The sequence below is a fragment of the Pristis pectinata genome, chromosome 34 (assembly GCF_009764475.1).
Source record: "Pristis pectinata isolate sPriPec2 chromosome 34, sPriPec2.1.pri, whole genome shotgun sequence".
Classification (NCBI taxonomy): Eukaryota; Metazoa; Chordata; class Chondrichthyes; order Rhinopristiformes; family Pristidae; genus Pristis; species Pristis pectinata.
In genome coordinates, this window is record NC_067438.1 from 10,458,604 (window position 1) to 10,472,455 (window position 13,852).

Sequence of the window (13,852 nt, forward strand, 5' to 3'; positions counted from 1 at the left end):
ACAAGGCAAAACAGTACCTTGTACAACCTCAGCAGGCACAGTAGTGTAGCGGTTAGTGTAACGCTATTACAGCGCCAGCATCCAGGGTTCAATTCCGGCCACTGTCTGTAAGGAGTGTGTACATTCTCCCCGTGTCTGCGTGGGTTTCCTCCGGGTGCTCCGGTTTCCTCCCACATTCCAAAGACATCTGGGTTAGGAAGTTGCGGGCATGCTATGTCGGCGCCGGAAGTGTGGCAACACTTGCAGGCTGCCCCCAGAGCACTCTGCGCAAAGGATGCATTTCACTGCATGTTTTGATGTACATGTGACTAATAAAGAAATCTAAATCTAAAAAAGTACAGAATGCAGAGTAAAATGTAACAGCTGCAGAGGAAGTGCAGTGCAGGCAGACAATAAGGTGCAAGGTCACAACGAGGTAGATTGTGAGGTCAAGAGTCCATCTTATCATACTAGGGAACCATTCAACAGTCTCATCACAGCAGTATAGAAGCTGTCCTTGAGCTGGGTGGTACGTGCCCTCAGCCTTCTGTATCTTCTGCCCAATGGGAGGGGGAGAAGGGAGAATGTCCGGGGTGGGAGGGGTCTTTGATTCTGCCGGCTGCTTCACCGAGGCAGCGGGAAGTGTGATACAGACTGTGGGGTCCTGTCCTCTTGCTGACGTCAACCTTGCCTCTAAACGTCTGTCTCCCTTTCTCCCAGCAGGGATTCCTGAGCCGGAGGCTGAAGGGCTCCATCAAGAGGACCAAGAGTCAGCCGAAGCTGGACCGGACCAGCAGCTTCCGACACATCCTGCCCCGCTTCCGCAGCGCCGACCACGACAGGTTGGGTGCAGAGGGTTTTCTTTTTTCTCTTTCACTGACCTTTGAGGCCTTGCTTTGGCTGCTCTGGGGGGCTGGCGTCTGGCTTCGTGTGCTCATGCGCGTGTCGCAGCCGGGTCCGTGCTCGTGAGTGAGCGTGTGCAACCCCGGTCTTGTGCGGGTGTGCACGGACGTGCGTGTACAAAATGGAATATGCGTGTGTAGGAGGGTGTGTTTCTGAGCGTCAAGGCCTGGCTGTTCATGTGTCCACGCTTCAGGGAGGAGATGTTGTACCAAAGGAACTGGCGGTAGGCAGGCAGCATTGGGTCTGTCTCGGTCAGCTGGGGTCGTCCAACACAGGAACAGGCCCTTCGGCCCACTACCTCTGTACTGACCATCAGGCATCCAGCCATGTAATCCCCCCTTACCAGCACTTGGTCCATTGCCTTGCCAGCCTTGGTGATTCAAGTGCTTGTCTTGGTACTTCTTAACTGTTGTGAGGGTCCCTGTCTCCACCACTCCCTCAGGCAGTTTTCGATGTCAATTCTGTCTCACTGTTCATCCTTCATTTTCCCTGATTCCCTTAATCTTCAGGACTCTGTCCGTTCAACATCTGAACATCTCGAGAGACTTCTCTCTCTCACTCTTCTCTTGCGCTCTGTCTTGCTTTCTCTTTCTCATTCTCTCTATCTAGTTCTCTCTCGTTCTCTCCCTCTTGCTGTCTCTCCCTCTGGTTCTCTATTTCTCTCTCTCTCTCTCCACTCTCTCTCTGTTTCTTTTTCTCTCGTCCCTCTCATTGTTCATCTCTCCTCCCTCTCTCTCTCTACCTCTCTACTCTTTCTCTACTCTCTCTCTCTCTCTCTCTCTCTCTCTCTCTCTCTCTCTCTCTCTCTCTCTCTCTCTCTCTCTCTCTCTCTCTCTCTTCCCTCCCCCCACCCCCCCCCCCACTCCCCTAAACGAGCCAACCTTCTTCTCTGAGACTGGCACCAGCTGAAGGAAAGTGCAGCAAACCTCCGATACTTGGGCACCCTCACCACTTCCTTGGTGCCGGACTATTGGACGTTCCTCTGAATCCCCAAACCCACGTTTAATTATTTTTTTACATGTCACTCAGCAGTATAATAAATTTTCCTGTGATCCCGGTGAGTTTGAAGGGAGCGGGCAGTACCCAAGCACTCCGGATTCCGGCTCCTGTCCCAAACCCACCCGCCGTTCCCGACTCCTGGAGTTCCAGATCCCAACCTTGTCTCTGGCTACACACCCGTCCCACAGCCCAGACCCCAGTCCCAACCGCATTCTGTACCCCACCGGCTCACATTCCAGACAAATGAGTGAGCCAGGCGCCGGAACGCCAGGACTTCCGATGGGAATATCGGAGTTTCAGTCCTGAGGTAAAGTGCCAGTGAGGTGTCAGCTGTAGGATCCATACAGTGCGTAGGCACCGACAAGCCGTTGGGTCCCCTGCCCTCTCACCGCCCACTTGTTAAGCCCCAGATCTCGGCCATCGGCTGGCGGTAGAGAGGATCTCAGGGTGTCCTGCAGGGATCGGTTGCCAATTGGAGCCAAAGTTGGCTTGGTGGAAGGTTGTTATTCAGATTGGAGGCCTGTGACCAGTGGTGTGCCACAGGGATCGGTGCTGGGTCCACTATTGTTTCTCATGTATATTAACGATTTGGATGACAATGTTGTTAATGTGCTTAGTAAGTTTGCAGAGGGCACCAACATTGGTGGTATGGTGGATGTTGAAGAAGGCATCTAAGATGGTAGATGAAGAAGGTATCTAAGACTACAACAGGATCTAGATCAATTGGGGAAGTGATCGCAGATGAAATTTAACTCGAACAATGCGAGATGTTGCATTTTGGTCAGTTAAACCAGGGCAGGACTTGCACAGTAAATAGCAGGGCCCAGGACCATTGTACAGAGAGACCAACAGGTACCAGGTACACGGTTCCCTGGAAGAGGCAACACAGGTGGGCAGGGTGGTGGAGAAGGCGTTTGGCACGCTGGCCTTCCATCAGTTAGGGCACTGAGCGCAGGAGCTGGGACGTCACGCTGCAACTGTGCAAGCTGTTGGTGAGACGACCCTTGGAGAATTGTGCGCAGTTCTGGTCGCCCAGCTATAGGGAGGATGACATTAAGCTAGAAAAGGTGCAGAGAAGATTCACGAGGATGTTACCGGGACTGGAGGGCTCAAGTTATCAGGAGAGGCTGGATAAACTGGGACTTTTTTCCCTGGAGTGTAGGAGGTTGAGGGGTGACCTGAAGGAGGTTTATAAAACCATGACGGGCATAAATAAGAGTCACAGTCTTTTCCCCAGGGTAGGGGAGTCTAAAACTAGGGGGCATTGGTTTAAGGTGAGAGGGGAAAGATTTAAAGGGGACCTGAGGGGCAACTTTTTCACACAGAGGGTGGTGGGGATATGGAACGAGCTGCCAGAGGAAGTGGTGGTACAGGGGAAGGAGGTGGGTATGGTTACACCATTTAAAAGATACATGGATAAGAAAGGTTTGGAGGGATATGGGCCACACGCAGGCAAATGGGACTAGCTCAGGTGGACAACTTGGCCAGAATGGACGTTGGGCCGAAGGGCCTATACTGTGCTGTATAACTCTGTGACTCTGTTAGCTCATTCCGCCCACATCAGTCCTTCTGTTGCCTGGTGCTGCCTGTGGTGAACCTCCCAGCAATACGAGACCTGATGGCACTCTGGGTCCCCCCCATTGGGTGGGGTTGGTCGGTGGGGGATTGTCTCTGTAGGATCCCTGAGACCAGTGACATCAACGTCCTTGTAGCCTTGATCCCCACAGTTGACTGGGCAGGAGAGTGGGTGAGGTGAGGGTTGGTCACGAGGTGACTGGGGCGAACGATGCAAGGTCCTTGAGCAACGAACAGTCTGCTGGAGGAACTCAGCGGATCGGGCAGCGTCTGTGGTAGGGAGAGGAATTGGTCACCAGTCCCAGTGCAGAGTCTTGACCCGAAACGTCGACAGTTCCTTTCCTCCCACAGATGCTGCCCGACCCGCTGAGTTCCTCCGGCAGATTGCTGGTTGCTCCAGATTCCAGCGTCCGCTGTCTCTTGCGTCTCCCGATGCGAGATCCTTGCCGTGCCTGGCTTGGTTGGTCTCACAGCTGCTGGTTCCTGGATCGGGGGTGCAGTACGTGACTACTTCTTCTCATCTTCCTGACGGGACAGGGAGCTCATTCTGATAACGCTGTTCACTTTGTCGGTAGGAGCACTCTCTTGGGGACAGCTGTCCCTAATCTCAATTTGATTTCTGCAATCTAGAAGGGATTAGTTTAACGGTGTTCCACATTCTATGCAACCTTCCTGCAGCAGAATAGACTAGAATCAGATTTATTATCACTAACATACGACATGGAATTTGTTGTTTTGTGGCAGCAGTACAGTGCAAAGACTATAAATTATATCTATAAATTACAAAAACAAATAAATAGTGCAAAAACAAAATAACAAGGTGGTTCATGGACCATTCAGAAATCTGATGGCAGAGGGGAAGAAGCTGTTTTTGAATAGTTGAGTCTTCAGTCTCCTGTACCTCCTCCCCAATGGTAGTAACATGAAGAGGGCATGTCCCGGAGGGTCCTCAGTGATGGATGCCGCGTTCTTGAGGCACCGCCTCTTGAAGATGTCCTCGATGGTGAGGAGGGTTGTGCCCGTGATGGAGCTGGCTGAGTCTACAACCCTCTGCAGCCTCTTTCAATGCTGCGCATTGGAGCCTCCGTACCAGGCGGTGATGCAACCAGTCAGGATGCTCTCCACCGTACATCTGTAGATAGAGAATAAGAAAGCAGCTGCTTCCCAATTACTTGCTTCGCTGGTATGTTAACGTCATGTGATGGGTGTATAAATCCCCAAGGCCTTCTGAGCACTGACACAGGGTCACATACAGCACGGAAACAGGCCCTTCGGCCCAACCTGCCCATGGCGACCCAGGTGCCTTCCTGAAGTGCCCACCGTTCCCACATTGTCCACCTCAGAACCTTCAGAAGAAGAGCAGCCCCTTTTTTTTCTTTAAATGGCGTGCACCATTTAGACTCATAGAGTTATACAGTAGGGAACAGGCCCTTTGGCCCAACTTGTCCGTGCCGACCAAGGTATCTTCCTGAGCTAGTCCCATTTGCCTGTGTTTGGCCCATTTCCCTGTAAACCTTTCCTATCCATGAACCTGTCTAAATGCCTCTTAAACATTGGAATTGTATCTACCTCTACCGCTTCCTCTGGCAGCTTGTCCCAGATACCCACCACCCTCTGTGTGAAAACGTTGCCCCTCAGGTCCCCTTTGAACCTTTCCCCTCATGCTGTGTTTCCCACACCGAGGTGACGTATTTCACGTTGCCCGCTCACCTAACCCACCTTTATGTCTCTGCAACCTCTTCAAAGATTCTACCTGATTCCCCAGGTTCTACCCCTCACCCACACACTGGGGGCAATTTATTGGCCAATTAACCCACCGACCCGCATGTCGTTGGGACGTGGGAGGAAACCAGAGCACCCGGGGGAAACCCACCCAGTCACAGGGAGAACGGCCACACACACAGACAGCGCCAGAGGTCGGGATCGAACCCGGGTCTCTGGAGCTGTAAGGCAGTAGCTCTACCCACTGCGCCACTGATCCTTAGTACACACAACAAGTTATAACATATAGGCAGTCCTCATTTCATGTTCGTACATTACCCCAACTCCACAGGGACAAATCCTGTGTAATAACCTCTTCTGAGGCAACTTCTATATCCAAATCCACCATCTCCCTTATCAACCTGCTCATTACGTCCTCAATAAACTCTCACAGATTTGCTGAATGCTGATTTCCTTTCTTGAATCTGTCTTGTTTGTGCCCAATATTATTGTTTTCCAACTACCATGTCCCCAGCAATAGATTCTGGCATTTTCTCTACTGATATCAGACTCTTCTCCTCTCTTAGAACTTAGAACATAGAACACTACAGCACAGTACAGGCCCTTTGGCCCACAATGTTGTGCCAACATTTTATCCTGCTCTAAGATCTATCTAATCCTTCCCTCCCACATAGCCCTCTGTTCTCCTCTCTTGAGTGGCAAGGATGTCTTCAAAGACTATAAAATCTGGGCAATTAAGGATGATCAACTCATCCTCTGGCATTCTCTACCCAAGAGGGTTGTGGAAGCTGGGTGACTGAGGGTATTTGAAGAGGGGGCAGATAAATTTCTGAAAGATCAGCAGATTGAGGGCTGTGGGGAACTGGCACAGGAGAGGTTTGGGGCAGATCAGCCACAATTGTATAGAATGGTGGGGCAGGTTTGAGAGGCCGAGTGGCCTATTCCTACTCCTATTTTCTTGTAGACACAAGAGATTGGAATCTGGAGCAACAGACAAAATGGCGGAGGAACTCAGCGGGTCAGGCAGCACCTGTGGGGCAAGATGGACAGTCGACATTTTGGGTAGAGACAGCCCAGTTTAAGAGTCTCCATCTGAAACATTGACCATCCATATCCCCCCCCATGTTCTTGTGTTCTTATCCACCCCCTATCTCGTAGCCACCTGAAGCTGAGGGAAGTAGACCGTCAGAATCAGGCAGTCTTCAGTCTCTTTCATTTTCCCAATTACAATTTCTATACCAATTTCCTTAAATCCTCAATCTGAGTAAAATTTTGGCTCCCTGCCCTTCTCTGAATATTATTTGTGATGACAGATGCAAAGCATTTGTTTAAAATTGCTGCCTTCTCTTAGATCTGACTGCAGGGAGCTGTTATTTACTCTCGCTAACCTTTCCTTTTTTAACACCTCCTCAATAAGTTTTACAATCCATTTACATGTCCCTTGCTAATTTAATTTCATATTCTACTTTTTTCATCGTTCTTTGCTGAATTCTAAAATTTTATTAATTTTCATGCTTCCTTCCTTTGGTAGCATTATAAACCTTTTCCTTTGACACTATTGTTGACTCTTATTAAACCACGTTTCCTGTGGAGTTTTTATTCCTTAAGGGAAGGTATATTTGTGAATTATGATATTGTTAAGTGAAATTGTTTAGCTGCCATAATTTCTTGTAAGCTAATTTCTAAATCTACCTTAGCCAATTTGCCTCATTAAATATACGGTTGTTCTATTCAAGTTTTATAATGATCAGTTTTCCCCATCATTACAATTAACCTGAGATTTATTGTGATATATCTCAGTATCATATTGCGATATATATTCTGATACTGAATCCCAGCTTCTCTGCTTGCTCATTCCTGAACGAGCGAATTTAAAGAAACTACTTTGAATGTATATTATGAACCTGCTCTGCACCCTAAGTATTGCAAACTTAGTTTACCAAGTCTATGTGTAGATTGAAGTCCTCTCTGATCAAAGTCAAAGTCAGTTTATTGTCATCTGCACAAGTCCACGTGTGCACAGGTGCAATGAAAAACTTACTTGCAGCAGCATCACAGGCACAGAGCATCAGATACTCATTCACCTGACATATAAATTAACAACATAAATTATACAAGAAAGAATACAATTGGAACAAAATTTTTTTAAAAATCTATTGTAGTGCAAAGTGGTCAAAATGGTCATGGTGTTGCTGAACTGAGGTAGTGATTAGTGTTGTGCAGGTTGGTTCAAGAACCGAATGGTTGAAGGGAAGTAGTTGTTCTTGAACCTGGTGGTGTGGGACTTCTGGCTTCTGTACCTCCTGCCCGATGGGAGCTGTGAGAAGATGGCATGGTGGGGATCTTTGATGATGGATGTTGCCTTCTTGAGGCAGCGCCTCCTGTAGATACTATCCATGGTGGGGAGGGATGTGCCCGTGATGTATTGGACTGACTCCACTGCTCTCTGCAGCTTCTTACATTCCTGTGCGTTCGAATTGCCGTCCCAGACCATGATGCAACCAGTCAGGACACTTTCATCAGTACATCTGTGGAAGTTTGTTAGAGTGTTTGATGACAAGCTGAACTGATACTGTACTACCCCTGTACTACCCCAATAATTTCCTGATTTGTATTTCCTAAAACTGCAGTCACTGCTGGGAGACCTATGAATCTCTCCTAGTAGAGTTTTCTGTCCCAATTTATTATGGGGGCAAAGTTCACTTTCCCTTTTGTCGTCACCCATTCTTTCTTATCAAGGCTCCACTGCACCTTCCCCCTTTTCCAATTTGCCAATCTCTCCCAAATATTAGGTGTCCCGGAATGTGTAGGACACACCATTGGTCATACTGCAACCACCCTTGAATAAGGGCAGTTCGATCAACAGCACTCATCTCCATCTCCAGCATTAATTTGTCTGTTTCACTGAAGGGTCAATGCATTCAGCTCGACCCCTGCACGGTGGTGCCAAGCACGCCGTAAGATTCCGATAATCCGCTATCCCATTGTTCTGAAATCCCGATCATTTGGCTTCTGGCTCACTGGAGCCCTGTTTCCCGCCCTCCCCTTAAACTCACTGGGGTCCCATTTCCCACACGCCCCTTAAACTACCAGTCGAAATAACTACCAGTCGTTGTGCTATTATATAACATTTATTTACTACACTTCCATATAACTTCTGTAAAAGGTGAAATGCCGATGTGTTTGGGTATTGAGTAACATCTAACATTCTGGGAAATCTGCCGGTCAGGCACGACCAAAGTTCTGAGGGTGTCGGGTGATTGGAGTTTTACCGCGGTGACGTTTGTACATCACCCAGCAGCCACCGTCTCCCAACTCCACCCCCGCGCGCCCACCCACCCAGATCCCATCTGCCCATCATCTCCCTCCTCACCCAGTTCCACTTATCACCTGCCAGCCCCTGCCTCATCCCTCCCTCTCACCTCTGTATACTGGCTACCTCCCCACCACACTCTCAGTCCTGGTGCAGGAGACATCGACCATCCCTCTGCCTCCACGGATGCTGCCCGACCCGCTGGGTTCCTCCAGCAGATTGTTTCATGCTCCAGGTTCCAGTCTCTTGTGTCTCCATCTGCGCACAGCACTCTTTTTCACATTCGTTCTTGCTTCTTTAGGATGTGGAGGAGGCCATTTGGCCCATCGAGTCTATGCCGGCTCTCAGAGCATTTCCATCAATCCCATTTCCCCACATTTTCCATCACCCATTCTCCCCACATTCCCATCAACTCCCGCCAGATTCTACCCCTCACCCACACACCAGGGGCAATTTCCAGTGACCAATTAGCCTGCTGACCCACACAGGATGTGGGAACTCAAATACTCCATCATTTGCCCCACTGCCCCTCTGCAGGTCAGAAAGCCAGAGAGTCACACCGCACAGAAACAGGCCCTTTGGCCCATTGAGTCCATGCCAACCATCAACCACCCATTCCAATCACACTTTATTCTCCCCATTATCCCATCAACTCCCCCACAGATTCTGCCCCCCACCCACACACCAGGGACAATTTACAGTGGCCAATTACCATACTGACCTGCGCGTCTTTGTGACGTGGGAGGAAGCCGGAGCACCCGGGGGAATCCCACCCGGTCACGGGGAGAAACTCCACACGCACACAGACAGCGCCGGAGGTCGGGATTGAACCCGGGTCTCTGGAGCAGTGAGGCAGCGGCTCTACCCGCTGCGCTACCGTGCCGCCCTGCACAGTGAATGGAATGAAGTTCGAGGCAGACACTGCCACGTAACCTGTTTAGAACTATCGGCTAGAGGTGAATTTTTAGCCAACTTTATGCTCAGTCTCCCTGGAGATGATCTAAGTTACCAATGCCTCATTGTCTTTGTTCCCTTCCGAACCCATGCCCTATTTTAACGCGGAAAGCAATTCCATTCTGGAACTTTGACATTTCTGTTATTGTTGTTGAATTTTCCCTTTCCTGAGTCCTCCCATTCCCAACAAAGGCTTAGTGTGATGTGTGACTGGGAGCTGGCAATTAAGCCAGTGTGTTTCATTCAGATTGCCCGTCAAGTTCACCACAGTTTAATCTGGGGTATCCAATCGCTGCGTTGCTGCTCAGAATTTTGTGTTAAACCCAGAGATGGAGATGGTTATTAACTGCTAAGTGCTGTCACTGAGTGGTGCTCATTAACTGCACAGCGCTTCATCCCAGCTGTACTTTGAGCGGGCTCCTATTAAGACAGGCACTCAACTTGTGCACTGAGTAAAATGTACAAGTACTTCACAGACCCACAGAATCCATGACCCGCTCTGACCCACACAATCTGTTACTGCCTTTGGCCTGGAGAGTTCCAGCTGGCACATCAGCAGCAACTTCATCTGCCCTTGGCAACCTCCCACGAAGCAGGATGGAGGGGGAGGAGATTGTCCGCCATGAGTAGTCCGTGCTCGAGGGGAGGGTCTCACCAGACCTCGTGGGCCAGTGGCTGGTGATGCGGTTTAATGTTGGAGATGGAGAGGGCATCTTGGTATTGGTTTATTATTGTCACTTGTACCGAGGTACAGTGAAAAACTTGTCTTGCACACCAATCGTACAGATCAATTCATTACACAGTGCATTGAGGTAGTACAGGGTAAAAACAATAACAGAATACAGAGTAAAGTGTCAAGTGTGCTTGAGCCAGGTCTGCTTTAAGTCCACTAAAACCTGCCTCCCACCAATTACGTCCTTTTACTCAAAATTATCTCCTGTTCTTCCCATCTTTAATCTAATCATTTTTTTTATTAAGATCACTATTCCCCAATTGCTCCCTCACTGACAACTGTTCCCCTTGACCCTTGTTACTCCTCAGAGGTAGATCTACCGGCTGCTTCCTCAATGCCGGACCAGAAACATACTGATAAAGAGATTCTTCTGAACACATGACGTATACCCACAGTGATCCAGCCTCCAACCCTCTGGGGTAGATAATTCCAGAGTTTCACCACCCTCTACATACTTCAGTATTATTGGTATTGGTTTATTATTGTCATTTGTACTGAGGTCCAGTGAAAAACTTGTCTTGCATACCGATCGTACAGATCAATTCATTACACAGTGCAGTTACATTGAGGTAGTACAGAGTGATTCGATGTAGTACAGGTAAAAACAATAACAGTACAGAGTAAAGTGTCACAGCTACAGAGAAAGTGCAGTGCAATAAGGTGCAAGGTCACAACAAGGTAAATTGTGAGATCAAGAGTCCATCTCATTGTATAAGGGAACCGTTCAATAGTCTTATCACAGTGGGGTAGAAGCTGTCCTTGAGCCTGGTGGTACGTGCCCTCAGGCTCCTGTATCTTCTACCTGATGGGAGATGAGAGAAGAGAGAATGACCCGGGTGGGTGGGGTCTTTGATTATGCTGGCTGCTTCACCAAGACAGCGAGAGGTAAAGACAGAGTCCAAGGAGGGGAGGCTGATGTCCGTGATGCGCTGGGCTGTGTCCACAACTCCCTGCAGCTCCTTGCGGTCCCGGGCAGCGCAGTTGCCATACCAGTGGCATCTTGGACACGCTTCTGCAGCAATGTGTTGTCACACCCAGCGTCGGGACAGGAGAGGGACCCACTCACAGAGTCACACAGCACAGGAACTGGCCCACCGAGTCCGTGACGAGCCTCAACCGCCTCTTGGCATTCAGTGCATTTTATTCTCCCATCACATTCCCATCAAATCCACCCCCCCCCCCCCAACCCCCACCGGCCCCCCAGATTCCACCACCCACCCACACACTAGGGGACAATTTACAGCGGCAAGTTAACCCACTAACTCCCCCCATGCCGATGGGATGTGGGAGGAAACCGGAGCACCTGGGGGAAACCCACGTGGTCACACAGACAACACCGGAGGTCGGGATCGAACCCAGATCACCGGAGGAGTTTATTTCAGCTTTCCAAAACCTGTGTTTATCTTGAGCTTCACACTGCACGGCAGTGGGTCCGTCCCTCCCCAGGATCAACCCGAGCCAACACTTGTTGTGCCCGGGTTACCAGTATCCTGGGGATCAGGTATTGACAGGCTGAGGCCGTTCTGTCCCTCCAACCGAGTGCAGCAGGTCTGGTGTCTGGCGCCCCCTTGTGGATGGGAGGAATGGAAGGCAGTGCTGCTGCCCGTCGTTGCCACAGAGAGACCCTGCTACTGAGGACGGCTCCCAGACGACGCAACAACACAACTCCGGCCATAGGGGTTCAATCCCAACCTCCGGTGCTGTCTGAGTGTGGAGTTTGGACGTTCTCCCTGTGACCATGTGGGTTTCCCCCAGGTGCTCCGGTTCCCTCCCCACGTCCCAAAGCTGTGTCGGATAATCGGCCACTGTAAGTTACCCCAAGTGTGGAGGTGAGGAGTAGATGGGAATGTGGGGAGAATAAAGTGGGAGCAGTGTAAATGAGTGGTTGATGGTTGGTACAAACTCAGTGGGCCAAAGGGCCTGTTCCTGTGCTGTATGACTCTGCCTTAATGCCCTGCAGTGGCAGAGTGGAGCAAATGAGAGGAGTATTTTACTTACCCTTTACATCTGGCTTAAAAGTGTTGTGGTGGCTAGGAACAGGAACAGAGTGCTTGAATACAGGAAAACTCCCCCAATACTGTGGACACAGTGCCCAGGTACAGGAACACTCCTCCAGTACTGAGGACACAGTGCCCAGGTACAGGAACACTCCCCCAGTACTGAGGACACAGTGCCTGGGTACAGGAACATTCCCCCATTACTGAGGACACAGTGCCCGGATACAGGAACACTCCCCCAGTACTGAGGACACAGTTCCCGGGTACAGGAACACTCCCCCCGTACTGAGGACACAGTGCCCGGGTACAGGAACGCTCCCCCAGTACTGAGGACACAGTTCCCGGGTACAGGAACACTCCCCCAAGTACTGAGGACACAGTGCCCAGGTACAGGAACACTCCCCCAAGTACTGAGGGCACAGTGCCCAGGTACAGGAACACTCCCCCAGTACTGAGGACACAGTGCCTGGGTACAGGAACATTCCCCCATTACTGAGGACACAGTGCCCGGATACAGGAACACTCCTCCAGTACTGAGGACACAGTTCCCGGGTACAGGAACACTCCCCCCGTACTGAGGACACAGTGCCCGGGTACAGGAACGCTCCCCCAGTACTGAGGACACAGTTACCGGGTACAGGAACACTCCCCCAAGTACTGAGGACACAGTGCCCAGGTACAGGAACACTCCCCCAGTACTGAGGACACAGTTCCCGGGTACAGGAACACTCCCCCAAGTACTGAGGACACAGTGCCCAGGTACAGGAACACTGCCCCAGTACTGAGGACACAGTGCCCGGGTACAGGAACACTCCCCCAGTACTGAGGACACAGTGCTTGAGTACAGAAACACTCCCTCAGTACTGAGGACATGATGCCTGGGTACAGGAACAGTACTGAGGACAGTGCCCGGGTACAGGAACACTCCCCCAGTACTGAGGGCACAGTGCCCGGGTACAGGAACACTCCCCCAGTACTGAGGGCACAGTGCCCGGGTACAGGAACGCTCTCCCAGTACTGAGGGCACAGTGCCCGGGTACAGGAACACTCCCCCAGTACTGAGGACACGGTGCCTGGGTACAGGAACACTCCCCCAGTACTGAGGGCACAGTGCCCGGGTACAGGAACACTGCCCCAGTACTGAGGACACAGTGACCAGGTACAGGAACACTCCCCCAGTACTGAGGGCACAGTGCCCGGGTACAGGAACACTCCCCCAGTACTGACGACACGGTGCCTGGGTACAGGAACGCTCTCCCAGTACTGGAGTTCAGAAGGAATAGAGCGGGAAGCAATGTTATGGTTGGATAAGGATGATGAAAGTTGGAAGGGAAGGGCTAAGTGGGAGGGTGACTCTTCCAAACAGATTGGTCCAGTCTGAGGCCACTCTGTTCTTCAACCCTGCTGTACCAGATTCCCATTGCCCATGCATTCCCCGCCAGCCCATTCCCACTCTCTCGTCACCCATATCCAATCCTTTCAGTAACTGAAACTTCATTCACCGTCTGGAATTCTCCCCAGAGCATCGAAATCTGGGACACAGTTATTCACAAGCAGTCGCTAGGATAAGATACACACAGAGTAAACAGGCGCAGCCCTTTTAGGCTAGATGTAAGCAGTGACTGAAATACTTCCGATCTGTTGTGGTGCGTGAGAACACAGTCCACATGCAGATTC

General features: G+C 50.5%; 1 protein-coding gene across 1 annotated transcript in view; it reads left to right on the forward strand.

The window, feature by feature from the left end:
• LOC127585866 (ras/Rap GTPase-activating protein SynGAP-like) overlaps positions 1 to 13,852 on the forward strand; it is a 469,283-nt gene that overhangs the window by 270,821 nt on the left and 184,610 nt on the right. Inside the window, 1 exon segment of the mRNA XM_052043571.1 lies at positions 700 to 821. Coding sequence (XP_051899531.1) covers positions 700 to 821 — 122 coding nt within the window.